General features: G+C 40.6%; 1 protein-coding gene across 4 annotated transcripts in view; it reads right to left on the reverse strand.

Moving 5' to 3' along the window:
- RTN1 (reticulon 1) overlaps positions 1-14615 on the reverse strand; it is a 383578-nt gene that overhangs the window by 106931 nt on the left and 262032 nt on the right. The window contains exon 2 of one of the 4 annotated variants that reach the window (XM_078053775.1): positions 9684-9775. The exons of the other annotated variants lie outside the window; for them this stretch is intronic. Coding sequence (XP_077909901.1) covers positions 9684-9775 — 92 coding nt within the window. The remainder of the gene's footprint in view (positions 1-9683; positions 9776-14615) is intronic. 4 annotated transcript variants of the gene reach the window in all.

Here is a 14615-nt window from a genome sequence, read left to right on the forward strand (position 1 = left end):
TTTTTTTAAATAACCCTCTTTTATTTATTTTTAACTTTTTTAAAGCTTTTATTTATTTATTTGCCAGAGAGAGAGCACAAGCAGGGGGAGTGGCAGGCAGAGGGAGAGGGAGAAGCAGACTCCCCGCTGAGTAGGGAGCCCCATGCGGGGCTCGATCCCAGGATCCTGGGATCATGACCTGAGCTGAAGGCAGCCGCTTAACCGGCTGAGCCATCCAGGTGCCTCTATTCACAAACTTTTTAATTTAACTTAATTTAATTTTAATTCCAGTGTAGTTAACATACAGTGTTATATTAGTTTCCGGTCTATAATACAGTGATTCAACACTTCCGTACATCACCCGGTGCTCATCAGGACAAGTGCGCTTCTTAATCCCCATCACCCACCCACCTCCCCTCTGGTCACCATCAGTTTGTTCTCTAGAGTTAAGAATCTTTCTTGGTTCACAAACTTTTACACCTGCCACCCTGCACTATTAGCATGTTGCATTTGCAGCTAACCAAAACATGTGGGTATATAAGTTGTTTTTTTTCCTCTAAATGACTGTATAATTTCAAAATGTAATTTTAGCCATAGTACTGGGTGTACTTCATCAGCTTGGAAGATGTTAAATTCGGAGGCAAAGAATATTCATGATAATTGCCTATGACCTGCATCTATCACTTAGAACACATTGAAGAAGACCCTAGAAAGGGGACTTACCTCAGTATGGAATAATCCACAAAATCAAGCTAATGCTGATGCTGGAGTGAGGGTCTTCTCATTAGAATGTGTCTTATAAAGGGAAATGTATGGCCACAAAGCCCAGGGCCATCCTTGTAGGGCTGTCACCAGTCCACACTGCGTCTTGACAAAAAAAAAAAAGATATTCTTCTTTGGGTGGACACAGATCTATGCCACAGGCTTGCATCCTCTGCTGGAGGTCTTGGATTTTGTGCCAGTGTTGGGAATTGAACATAGGTCACAAAGGTCACTGGGATCTAAGACAATGTCATGTAAAGCTGTGAGAGGTACATAAGGAAGGACAAATGAGGATGTCAACTGAGGGATAATAGTGTTAGAAAGATGACATGGCACGTGATGCGTCATGACGTGGTATGAAGGTGGTGACGGCATGCCGTGGTGTGGGGTGGTGTGCGGTGTGGTGCTGTGTATGTGCTGTGTCCTGGTGGCATGACACGACATGGCGTATGGTGCGCTGTGCTTCCGGCTATGGCATTTGGGGACAGAAAAATCACAGGCGTCAAGAGGACTTGGAGTTCCATCTCCATCAAGTTACTGACCTTTAATGTCATTAAACTCTCAGGAAAAGAGGAAGATAATCACAATAACTAACATTTAAGTTACATGCTTATTACGCTCCAAACAAGATAATTGAATGGATTGTCTCATTTTAGGCTTCAACAATTTATGAGGCATTTTTTTTTTTTTTTTTTTAATCACACTCATGCTATTGACGAAGATACTGAAGCTTTGAGAGGTCAAGGAATTTGCTCTGAGGAACACAACCAGAAATGACAGGACCAGAACTTGGACTTAGGGCAATCGGACTGCAAAGCAGATGCCATTAGCACTATTCTCAGACTTGCTTCAAGGACTAAAGTAGACTGAACGGTTTGTGGCTGGCTTCTTAAGCAAAGCTAGATGGATCTGATTTGGAGTCACGTCACAGCTAATAATGCAGCCAAGTAGAAAGAAATTGTCTCTGCACAGTCTCTGCACAAAGCAGACTCAGTGGCTGATCAATGTTCATTTCTTACATAAATCGTTAAGTGGTTGTGGCAAGAAAGTGTGTGTTCTAGGACTTATGATTTAACTGAGAGTATCTCAAAGTGGATTTTAAAAACTCTTAGGATGGGGCGCCTGGGTGGCTCAGTCGGTTAAGCGTCTGCCTTTGGCTCAGGTCATGATCCCGGGATCCTGGAATCAAGCCCCGTGTCAGGCTCCCTGCTCAATGGGGATCCTGCCTCTCCCTCTGCCACTCCCCCTCTGCCCCTCTCCCTGCTTGTGCTCTCTCTCTCTCTCTCTCAAATAAATAAATAAAATCTTTAAAAAAATAAAAAATAAAAACTCTTAGGCTGACTGCTTTTTTGAGGTACGTCGGTAGAAGAGGCTTTTATTTTGAAATGTAATTATCAGTAGCTCCCATTTTGCTTTTATACAGCATTTCTTCCTCCTCAGGTTTTCAAAATCTAACGCCTATGTTTTGCTACTCATGGAATATTTGAAATTTAATTTGGGGTTTTGAGCATTCCTAATTTCAAACATTATCTCATATTGGAACATATCTTATAAAACAGAAATAAGTGAATGACATCTTGGGACAAATTAGCTTAAAACTGCAATCTGGGGCACATCAGTTGGCAGATCCTTTGACTTTCACAGACACTCATACACGGAGTCAAGATCAAAATATATGTAGAAAATGTATTCTAATAGGTGTATAGAAAATAGTGCCAGAGGTAGCCATACTAACCAAGGAAAGTGACAAAAAGATTAATGTCCTGTATCAACAGAGTATTCATTTTGCTCCACTGAGCTCTCTGATCTATGGGCTGAGGTAAAGTGTGTGCTTCAAGCAAGACAATAACTCAGCCATCGATGTGCCAGAGTTTGGGAGTATTGATCCAAGTGGCTCTCAGTGCTAAGTCAGGAAACCATAGCAAGATTTCTTTTCTTCCCACTTTCTTTCCTTTTATCCCCAGGAAGAAAAAGGACAATAAACAACAAGCAATAAACTCAAAACATCCATAATTTCTGAAATTCATGCAAAATTTCAATCAGCTGCACATTCTAAGGGGGTAACTAAAATATCGCGTTTTTCTAGTGTAACCTACCTAAGTGATCAATAAAAATGCATTGTGGGGTTTTTCTTTAAATTTTTTTTTAAGTAGGCTCCACACTGGGCTTTGAACTCACGACCCTGAAAGCAAGACCTGAGCTGAGATCAAGAGTCAGACGCTTAACTGAGCCACCCAGGCACCCTTATATTGTGTTTTTAGGAATTTGGAGAAGGGCTGCTATTGAGAAAATAGTAAGACTTGCTCGGGGGCTTTGAAAATGGTATCATTTTAGAGAGGCAAAGGGAAGCAGTTGGAAGTTATTTTAGGGGCAGAAATAATAGCAAAGTCAAGAGCAAAATAATGAGTAGGAAAGAATTCCAACTCCAACAGAAGAGTTTGGGAAGCAGAGGAAACTCAGGCCAGAAGGAGTGGCTGGGATTATGGAGTCAGCATGAGGGCTTTATAAAGATGGTGGGACATAGGGATCCGGTGATTGTTTTAGAGCAATTAGTCCAAAAATAGCTTCCACAATGGTAGCATATAGGTTTGGGGGTCATGTCAAATAAATTTGTGATTTTTTTAAATTATAAAAGTAATAATACATGATCACTATACAATTTTTTAGAAATATAGACATACACAAGTTAAAAAGTTTCAGTTCCCATCCCTACTTCCGGGTCTCTCTGAGAGAGAGAAAGAGATCTACTTTATATTTGAAAAGTCAGTATTCCATAGAATGAATGTTCTAAAATTCATTTAAGCATTCCCCTTCTGTTGAGCATTTATGATGTCACCACTCTTTTGTTGTTATAATTATGGTGCAGTGAACATCCTTTGAGTATATGACTTTTTGATAGGACCACTGACACTCAAGAATGTAAATATTTTTAACCGTCTTTTTACTTTACTACACAGCTATTTGAAAATGGCCTAGTAAAACATTCTTCTTTGTGTCAAAATGGAAGAATTAGAAGAAAACGAAGCAAAGAAAGAGCAGGATTCAACAGTATGGAGGCTAAGAAAAAGTGGTTCCAGCAGATGCTATGAAAAAACAGTAAACATCCACCAGGACTCGCATTGAAGTATAGCCTGGAATTCCAGACCTCAGACCCAACAGCTCTCAAAGAAACAGGAGAAGGTGGGTTCAAAAGAAGGACTTTACTACAGAAGTGCCTGTTTAGGAAAATGTCACAGAACTGAAGGGATTGAAGCTCCATCTTGAAGGATGTGGAGAATTCATATAGGCTAAAAAATAGGTAAAGAATTTCTAAGGACAGAAGTGCTGGTGCTTTGATGTTCAGTCAAACACATTCACAAAGTTATGTGAATTTCTAGATATTCCATCTGAAGTTGGACACCATCTCACAGTTACCTTTTTTGAATAGTCTGAAACAACCTGTCATGTTTGAGGTGAAAAAGTTGACTCCCTAAACAAGCTCTAGTATGTGAACAGTTAAAATTGTCTGAGTAAAACCACAAATAAATAAGAGCTTGCAGAGGATACTGCATTTCTTTGTTCTGTAAGATCTCATAAAATGAGAGCAGAAGCCTCCATCAAATGTGTCCTGGAAGAGGAACCAGCAACCAATTACTATGTCAATAATTCAATATAAGCATTAAATTTTCATGGTTTTTAAAAACTCTTTAAGATAATCTGCAGGACATCATCTACTGCATCTGGTGTTTGGAACCCTCTAATCATGACTCCTACGAATTGTACTTTGTTCCAGTTAAGGACTGAATTAACAGATTGGGGCACAAACAAAAGTCAATTCTATTTAAGTGTGTGTTTTTTAAAAATTGGTTAACAATTAGCTGGAATTTTAATCTGTCCCTCAACACAAAGTAGTTTTTCAAAATAAATGCTTCTTGAAGAGAGCAGTTGGAAAGAAAACAGAGAATCAAGTTTCCTCTTTCCTAAAGTGTGTAGAAACACGCCAGAGTGGTGGGGGGTGGGAGGGATGGGGTGGCTGGGTGATGGACATTGGGGAGGGTATGTGCTATGGTGAGCGCTGTGAATTATGTAAGACTGTTGAATCACAGACCTGTACCTCTGAAACAAATAATACATTATATGTTAAAAAGAAAAAAAAGAAGATAGCAGGAAGGGAGAAATGAAGGGGGGGGAATCGGAGGGGGAGACGAACCATGAGAGACTATGGACTCTGAGAAACAAACTGAGGGTTCTAGAGGGGAGGGGGGTGGGGGAATGGGTTAGCCTGGTGATGGGTATTAAGGAGGGCACGTACTGCATGGAGCACTGGGTGTTATACACAAACAATGAATCATGGAACACTACATCAGAAACTAATGATGCACTGTATGGTGACTAACATAACATAATAAAATTTAAAAAAATAATAAAATAAAAAATATATTAAAAAAAAAAAAGAAACAGGCCAGAGTTAATGTATACATTCTGTTCTATCTCTGTTTTGTTATCTTTGCTCCAAACTCATGTATATTATTCAAACCTATTACAGTTGACGCTTGAAAAAAATGGGGGTTAGGGGCACCGACTCCCTGCACAGCCAAAAACCCACATATAACTTTTGAGTCCCCCAAAACTTAACTACTAATAGCCCACTGTTGACTAGAAGCCTCATCAGTAACATAAACAATTAACACATATTTTGTATGCTATGTGGATTATATTCTGTATTTTTACAACTAAGTAAGCTAGAGAAAAGAAAATAGTAAATTATTTTAAGAAAATCATAAGAGAAAATATATTTACAGTACTATACTATATTTATCCAAAAATTCTCATGTAAGTGGACCCTTGCAGTTCAAACCTAGGTTGTTCAAGGGTCAACTGTATTTTTTATTTACCTGTAAGTTTGTAAGGCAGATGCTTTTATATTTTGAAAAGAAACCACAGGTTAAAACAGTTATACAGGGGCGCCTGGGTGGCTCAGTCGGTTGGGTGTCTGCCTTCGGCTCAGGTCGTGGTCTCGGGGTCCTAGGATCAAGCCCCACATCGGGCTCCCTGCTCTGCAGGGAGCCTGCTTCTTCCTCTCCCTCTGCCTGCTTCTCTGCCTACTTGTGCTCTCTCTCCATCTGTCAGATAAATAAAATCTTAAAAAAAAAAAAAAACAGCTACACAATTGCTTGTTAGCTGCTGCTAATTTGTCAGAAGATCTCAGAGAGAGCCTTGAAAATGATATTCATTAAGGGAATTCTGGGTTTTTTAAAGATTTTTAAAAAAATTCATTTGAGAGAGAGAGTGAGTATGCTCGAACGAGACCTGGGGAGGGGCAGGGAGAGGGACAAGCAGACTCCGTACTGAGCTCACAGCCCGGGGGGGGGGGGGGCGGGGGGGGGGGCTGGTTCTCCGGACCCTGAGATCCTGACCTGAACTGAAATCAAGAGTTCGTCCCTTAACTGACTGAGCCACCTTAGGGGTCTAAGGGAATTCTTTAATTCAATTCTTTAATACTTCAGATTTCTCCTGTAAATTGCAAAATTAACAGTTTCAGTATTATTTCTTAATATATCTTTACATCCTATATATGAATCTTTTCTTTTTGACTGAAAGAAATGGAAGAAAATTTACCATTTGTTGACTACTTGCTATGTGCCTGCCAGTCACCTTGCTAATGCTTAAAGTTTCCATCATGTCAATCAATAAATATTCTAAAGTCAAACCTAATAATGATATAACAAACTTGATTTTTACTTAAAAGTCAGTATTTATTTTTCACTGTTTTTAAACTTCATTCATCCAATATATACTGAGTGCCACCTATGTGCTTGTCACTTACCCCAGTTTCTGGGGGAAGAACAGTGAATGAGGTAGATGTATAGTCCTTGGCTCCACAGAAGACAGAAACAAACCATAAACAAACAAAAACACAACTATGTAGGCATGGCAGGGACTGCTAATTGTCTCCCAGTGTCTGTTCTGTCCTTCTGTCCTTCAGCAATAGACAACCGCCACCCCTCACGAATTTACCATATGGTCACCCAGCTAAATACCACACTCCCCCACTTCCCTCTAGGTATGGCCACGTGACAGGATGTGAACAAAAGCCATTTGTGTTGCTTCTGAATCCCGTCTTTAAAGAAGAAGCTGGTTAACCTCCACCCTTTCTTTGCCCTTTCCATGGGCTAGCCCACCAACGGGGTCCCACTGAGCCAGCTTTAGCAATGCAGATGGAGGCAACACTCGAGTGGGTGATGGACAAGACAGAAGGAATCAAGTCTTGGATGACCTCCTGGGACAGACCCTCACCCGCTTCTGGACTGTTACATAAGAGAGAAATAAAATTCTAGCTTGTTTGAGCCACTCTATTTTTGTATCTCTTTGTTATAGCAGCTTAGGTTGTCCTCTAACTAATACAGCAGATAAATCAAGGAACTTATAGTTATAATTAAGTGCTTTGAAGGAAATGAACAAGAAAAAATAAACAGTTATCAGTGGGGAGGGGTGGATTACTTTAGAGAAGATGTGCAGGCCACTGTGAGGAGGCGACATTTGAGCTGAGACCAAAGGATGAGAAGAGGCAATCGGTAGCTTTTAAATTTTACCATGGTGCCTTCAGTTCTTTGTCCTTCCCTGTGTTGTGAACCGCACTGTTTCTCTCACTCTTGCCCACATGCCAGGGTACAGTTCTTACACACTTACGTAAAGTCCTGGGGTAGGCCCATTACTGGAGTACCTGATCTCTCTGGATGTGCCATTGTTACCACCTTTACGTGAAAAGTCACATACATCAGTTAACCAGCCAGTGACAGACCGCTGTCTGCCTATGCATGCTTGTCTGCCTTGTCTTACAGTCACACCAGACTGGGAGATCCTTGAGGGCGAGCATGGTCCCATCGTCTCTGTATCCCTAGCACAGTACTTAGCACTTAATAAAAGTTCAATAAATTTTATTGACTGACTTGAGTTTACAAAGTAGGACTCACCAAATGTTTGAGAAATTCCCTCTTCTGTGGCAACAGGAAGATCAGATCTCAAAATGGCTCTGCCTTTTAAGACAGCTTTTCCAAAGGCCTGGTTAATGGTCCAATGATTAAAATCAGGATTTAGATCATCTGTGCTGCCCTCGGTTGGGCTGGATAACCAGCGGTCACTGAGGGATGGCCGTACCGCAGCATGGTGGTTACATCATGGCTCTTGATCTGGTTTGCTTTGGGCATCTTTGCCCACAAGCCACAGGGCCCTGGACTGTGCTTACAGGACTGAACATGTCCTGCCCACTCACTCCTCCATCCTGGTCTCTACTATCAATGACTCAAGGATGCGGGGAGAGGAGACTTAGCCATGAAATGACTATACCGGGGGCCTTGAGCTTTGTCACTGACATGTTCACCTAGTCCTGCTTCCCTCCTTTCATTTAATTCCATGTGGCTCACCGTTAAACAAAATTACACTGACTAATAATAAGAATGACAACAGTCCATTTATTTAACTTCCCTATGTGCTAGCACTGTGCTGACAGCTGTCAATGCATTAACTCACTTAAACCCTGTAACAATCCTGAGGCAGGTGCCATTATTGCCCCCATTTTATAGATGAAGAAACTGAGTATTAGAGAAAGTGACTTGAAAAGGCATCACACTATTCTAAGGTGAGCAGTCATCTTGGTTTGGTCAGGATCAAGGTGTTTTCCAGGACATAGGACTTTCAGTGTTAAAAGTGGGAGTATCTTGGACAAACGGAGACAAGTAGATCATCCTGTAAGTAGCTGAAGAATCTGACCCTGGGTAGTTGCATCCTAAAGCAATTGCTTTTTTTTTTTTTTTTTTAAGATTTTATTTATTTGAGAGGGGGAGAGAGAGAGAGAGAAAGAGAGCAAGCACACGCAAGCACAAACAGGGGGGAGGGGCAGAGGGAGAAGCAGACTATCCACTGAGGAGGGAGCCCCATGTGGGATTTAGTCCCAGGACCCTGGGATCATTACCTGAGCCGAAGGCAGACGCTTAACCGACTGAGCCACCCAGGCGCCCTAAAGCAATTGCTTTTAATTACGATGTCACACTGCTTGATTTTTTTTACGTGTTCATTATTGTTACAGACTGAATGTAACCCCCCCAAATTCACATGTTGAAACCCTCCCCCTCCAAGGTGATGGTATTAGGAGGTGGAACTTTGGGGCGGTAATTAGACTTAGACGAGGTCTTGAGGGCAGAGCTCCCATGAATGAGATTAGTGCTCATCAGTTGTGAGAGGGCTTGCTGTCTTCTCTCCACCGCGGGAGGACACAGTGAGAAGTCTGCAACCCAGGAGAGGACCCTCAGCACAGCTGGACCATGCTGGCACCCTACCTTAGACTTCCAGCCCCCACAACTGTGAAAAATAAAGTTTTGTTGTTTATAAGCTTCCCGTTGTAGGGTATTTTGTTATAGGAGCCTGAGTTTATGAAGACAATTACTAAAAAAAATGGAAATTCTCTCTAGGGTATTTGGCAAATGGTAAGTGAAGTGAAAGCCAGAAAGTCTTTTACATTAAGTAATAACATTATGCACTGCAATCTCTCCATTATAGGGTTTTTCAAAACACTAACAACATAAGTACTTTAAGAGAGATGCTTGCTTTTTTTTTTTTTTTGAGAGAGAGAGAGAAGGGTGGGGGCAGGGCAGAGGGAGAGGGAGAGAGAGAATCCCAAGCAGACTCCACGGCCAGTGTGTAGCCCAACGTGGGGCTCGATCTCACGACCCTGAGATCATGACCTGAGCCAAAATCAAGAGTCAGATGCTTAACCGACTGAGCCACCCAGGCGCCCCTAATAAAGACTTTTTTTGATTTGGCACCTGAATAAAGTCAGTATCAATACACAGCAAGCATTTCTTAGGCTATATATTATGAACATGAATATCAAGATTCACTATTAAACCTCATTAGAAATGAAATACATTTTTTTGAACACTTTCCCCAGCAATGAGTTGTTTTACCTCGAGTTCCAGAAGAGCTGACAAGAACTGTGTTGGGAAGCCTGAAGGAGCAAGGCCTGTTCCTTGCAGAACCCGTCCCATGGGGCAAGAAGCTGAGAAAGCAGAATTCAGAAATGCAGTCTCATAAGATCGGCCACACAGATCTTGTTTTGTATTAAGAGTAAACTTAAACAGAAGATTTTTAGAGTTATTTATCTTTCCCTTTATCACATAATAGTCTTATGCCATCCCTGTAAACATCAAAAGCCTAGGCACCTCTTGGCTGGTTCGGGGGAAAGAATCCACCTTGATTTATCATGTGGTCACTGGGAGAGACACTGCATCGACCAGCACTTCTCATACCAAGGGCAGAGGTAGTCTGCTGCCCTCCAGGAGTTTACGGTACATTGGCTACAGCTGGGATGAAAGGTAATGAACAGAAGATACAGGAAGGGGGTGGCTCAGTCAGTTAAGTGTCTGCCTTCGGCTCAGGTCGTGATCCCGGGGTCCTGGGATGGAGCCCCACATCAGGCTCCTTGCTCTCTGGGGCACCTGCTTCTTCCTCTCCCTCTGCCTCTCCCACCACCACCCCCCACCCCGCCCCTGCTCATGCTCTCTCTCTCAAATAAATTAAATCTCAAAAAAAAAAAAAAAGAATTGTGCAATAACATGAGCTCTTCTTCTTCTCTCAGTCACCTATCGTCAGCAGGCTCTGTATTTTGAGTTATTTCTCTAAAAGCTGTGATGGACTCATTTAGACCCTTTCCCAGTCTCATTCCCCAACCGATATTTTGGTCCCAGATTTGCAAAATGGCAGAGCAGGAGCACGGAGCCACCTGTATGGAATCCATCAAAGTCACAGGCCTCTGCAGGGGTCTTCAGTGGGCTTCTCACCAAACGGGCTAAGAAGAACCAAGAGTTGCTGGTAGACCCATCGGTCTGAACTACGCACGAGGGGTGCAGGCTTTGCTTTGTAAGGTGCCAAGTTGGCTCCTTAATTTTTACAAAATTAAAGCCCAAATGCATCTGCGAGCACCATGGAGGTGTGTGAATCATAAGCATTCATAAAATGTCATGCCTAAATTAAGTCTTACCATCAAATAGTATTTATTAAACGCCCACATGCTGCCTAGGCATGGCAGTGTTCGAGGCACATTAGCAAAAAATGCTGTATCTTCAGCCATGAAAATACTTTATAATAAAATGCCACACTGCTGCTGGAGGCCAGAAAGATTATTTTTTTACTGTGACTATTCTCACCATAAATTTCAAATAAACAGTGGAATGGGGTAACTTCTCCCATATGGTGGAATCTTCACTGGAGTGCTTCATGTTCAATTATCCTTATCAGTAAATAAAAGGCTTATATGCAAGCCAATTATGCTTCTTGTGGATATGACAAGACATTCTCAGAAGAATTACTCATGTATGGATTCATGTCATTTTGCACTATGCTTATTAAAATTATGAGACCACAAAAAACGCAGTGAGAAGGAATGTCTATACATTTAAATTGTCAAAGAACCATTTTGTTTTAGATGTGAGTATCCTATTCATTATTTATTGCTATTGCCTTTTATGATCACATCTGAAAATACATAGACTAAAAATTTCATAAAAGCTGAACAGATAGAACATCTGAAGACAAGAGCACCGAAATTACTTTTTATATCTGGAGGCCCAGGACACACATAATTACTGGGAAAAGAAAATTTTTAGTCAGTCAACTGATGCTTCATCTACAGGACATTAAAAAAAAAAATCTGCTTTTATATAATGTAATTGTTTTTTTAAAAACTAAACTGTATTAATCAACCTGTTGTTTCCACATTTTTAGAACGATTCTGAGATAGCTTTCAATTTGAAGGAGTTATGCTATCCCTCAGGGATTTTTTTTTTTTTTTACTCCTTAGTTACTTTCATTTACAAATGTGCTCACTATAAGTCCATTCCATTGTTCAACTTATCAATTACCTTTAACTGCCTTCCACGTGCTCAGCATTCTATCTGGAAATTTAGGTGCCGAAGAAGCAAAAGAAGGTCAAAATAACAGCTTTCCAAATTAGGTTCCAAATTAAGTTCCATGACAGCCTAATTCCTTCCTCTCCTTCCACAAGATTTAAGAAAAAAAAAAAAAAAAAGGTGCAATAAGAGGAAATCTTCGCTTCTAGCTGGTTCCTTTGCTAACATGATGCTAAATCAGGCAACTATGACTAGGCATCTTTTAGGTTCTTGCCTTTCTGTTCAAGGAATCTCCTAGGCTGTGAAAAACACTCATCCCCTAAGATGAATGAGACTGAGACACAGCTCTTGTCCTTCATTATTTAATAATCTCAGGTTCTCAAAAATGTAGGCAACCCACTAATAAAATTCTTATTGGTCAATAAGGGACTCTTTTTGCCATTTTAGATACGGTGAAATTTAGAGCTTAGAAAAAAAATTAAAATATGTGTTATTCATGAAACCCTGTGGTCATGTCTGTGGGGTCCCTGTGATTGAACTCCAGGTAAATGGTCCAGCTTTAGGTGTTGGAGCTCTTTGGTACACCAGTCATCGTGCTCCTTTGGATGAAGTTCAAGTCATGCCCCATTCACACTGCATTCTGTCTCTAATAAATACTGACTGTTACAGAAAAATTCCAGAGCAATGAATTTCAGATGGCTTGCTATAAATTAATATAATAGTAAATTTGTTCGTTAAGGGATCCTTACCTTAATGTAGTTCATAAATTAGGCCTTAACTGCATGATCCTTTCCTGAAGTATTTGAAGTGGCTCCTCAGGTAAGAAGAGCCCCAAAGACAGTTAAGCTCAAATCTGTGAGATATATTTCAAAGGGTGTCTATCTCATTAGCTATAAAACTATTGCCATGCCTCGTTAGTTATATTAGAAAAAACATCACCATTTACTTCTTGTTACAATAAAAACAATACCATATTAAACCCAATTAAGAAAAAACTAAAGATAGTATTAAGTCATGTAATTTACTGCTGTGGTTCCAAGAATAAATGAGGAAGTATTCTATATCTATAATGTATATTCTGATGCCAAAAGCTAATTTCTGAAAAATAAACCAGCACAGAAAAGAGAACACACTTTAAACCAATAACCAATATTCATTTACAGGGGATAAATATTCTCATTTTGGATTAAACCTTTAAATATCTCACAAAAGCTAAATTTTCCATAATCGAGTATCAAAAATAGTTGTTCTATCAGGTGAAGAGTCTCCTGAAGATACTGCTGTGTCCTCAACCGAGCTACCAACTCATCCCTCTATGCCTAAGATTCAGTAGGGGCAGGGGCATGACAAGTAAGTGGGAGCATTGTCATTTCTCAGGTATGCAGGTTATGATATATCTTGTCTTTTCATTTACTGTCTTTCTTCTCCTTTCTACCCTGCTTTTTGACAATCTCATTAATTATCATACACTAGAGAAGATGAAAGAAAAGGACAAGACAGGAAAAGAAAGGACTATTCAGCTCATCCTCTGGTACTTCATTTTTGCATATTCAGGAAGGGATATCATAATAAGATGATAGAATATAGTGACTGAAATAAGGATTTTAGATTATCTGAAGGTTTTTTTTTTTTTTAAAGATTTTATTTATTTATTTGAGAGACAGAGAGAGCACGAGCAGGGGGAGGGGTAGAGGGAGAGGGGGAAGCGGACTCCTGGCTGAGCAGGGAACCCGATGTGGGGCTGGATCCCAGGACCACAGGATCATAACCTCAGTGGAAGGAAGATGCTTAACCAACTGAGCAACCCAGGCGTGCCAGATTATCTGAAGGTTTTATCCACCTACACCTTTCTTTCTTTTGTGTTAATAATGGAGAGTTACTGTTATTTTCTCCATTATTGAAAGATTGGGATAAACCTGCATACATGTTTGCTAACTAGAATGTGAGGTTTACAAATCTTGGGCTAGTATCCACAGTATGGGAAAAGAATATCTATAGTGATCTGCTAGTACCATTAAATGAAAGGAAAACTTTAAATGCCTTAACTAGCAGAATTAAAACATAATGCAACTGCTGAGTTAATGATAGCATAATTCCTTACTGTTCTATGACCCCCTCAAAATGTGAATTGCTTACTAAATTGACTTTTTAAAATTGCTGAATTTCTCCCCAAAGTATTCTGCATCCCACCAGGTAGAATGTGGAGTCAACTCTGAGTACAAAAGTGGCGTATTATCTGTACAGCGCCATACAGATCATTGTGACTTGGCTCCGAGGGGCTGGTTTCTTCCCACCTCTGCAGTTCCAGCTGTGCCACCCGCTGTGTTAGCTGGGCCAACATGGGCAAAATCGAGAGCTGGAGTAATTAGGCAAATAATTCAGGCCAACAATATGACTGAGAAATAAACTATTTGGCAGTCTCTCTTTACACTGATAAATTCAGTTCATAATAGTCCAATTCTTTACTTTTTTTCCCCAAAAGCCTCAAATAAAAACATGTGAAGTCAATGAAATTCAAGTAATTTTCACTCAGAATCTAATATTTACATATGTATTCTTTTTTTAAAAAAATATTTACTTATTTGTTTTGGTTTTTTTTAAGATTTTATTTATTTATTTGACAGAGAGAAAGCACACAAGCAGGGGGAGTGGCAGGCAGAGGGAGAGGGAGAAGCAGACTCCCCACTAAACAGGGAACCCAATGCAGGGCCCGATCCCAGGACCCTGGGATCATGACCTGAGCTGAAGGCAGACGGTTAACTGACTGAGCCACCCAGGGGCCCCTATTTGTTTATTTTGAGAGAGAGAGCACAAGTTGGAGGGGAAGAGGAAGTGAGAATCCCAAGCAGACTCTCTGCACTGCATGGAGTTGGACCCAGGACCCTATCTCATGACCCTGAGATCATGACCTGGGTGGAAACTAAGAGTCCAACACTTACCTGACTGCACCACCCAAGTGTCCCTACATATGTGTTCTTAATGTTCCCTTCT

This window comes from Halichoerus grypus, chromosome 8 (assembly GCF_964656455.1).
Source record: "Halichoerus grypus chromosome 8, mHalGry1.hap1.1, whole genome shotgun sequence".
NCBI classification, from domain to species: domain Eukaryota; kingdom Metazoa; phylum Chordata; class Mammalia; order Carnivora; family Phocidae; genus Halichoerus; species Halichoerus grypus.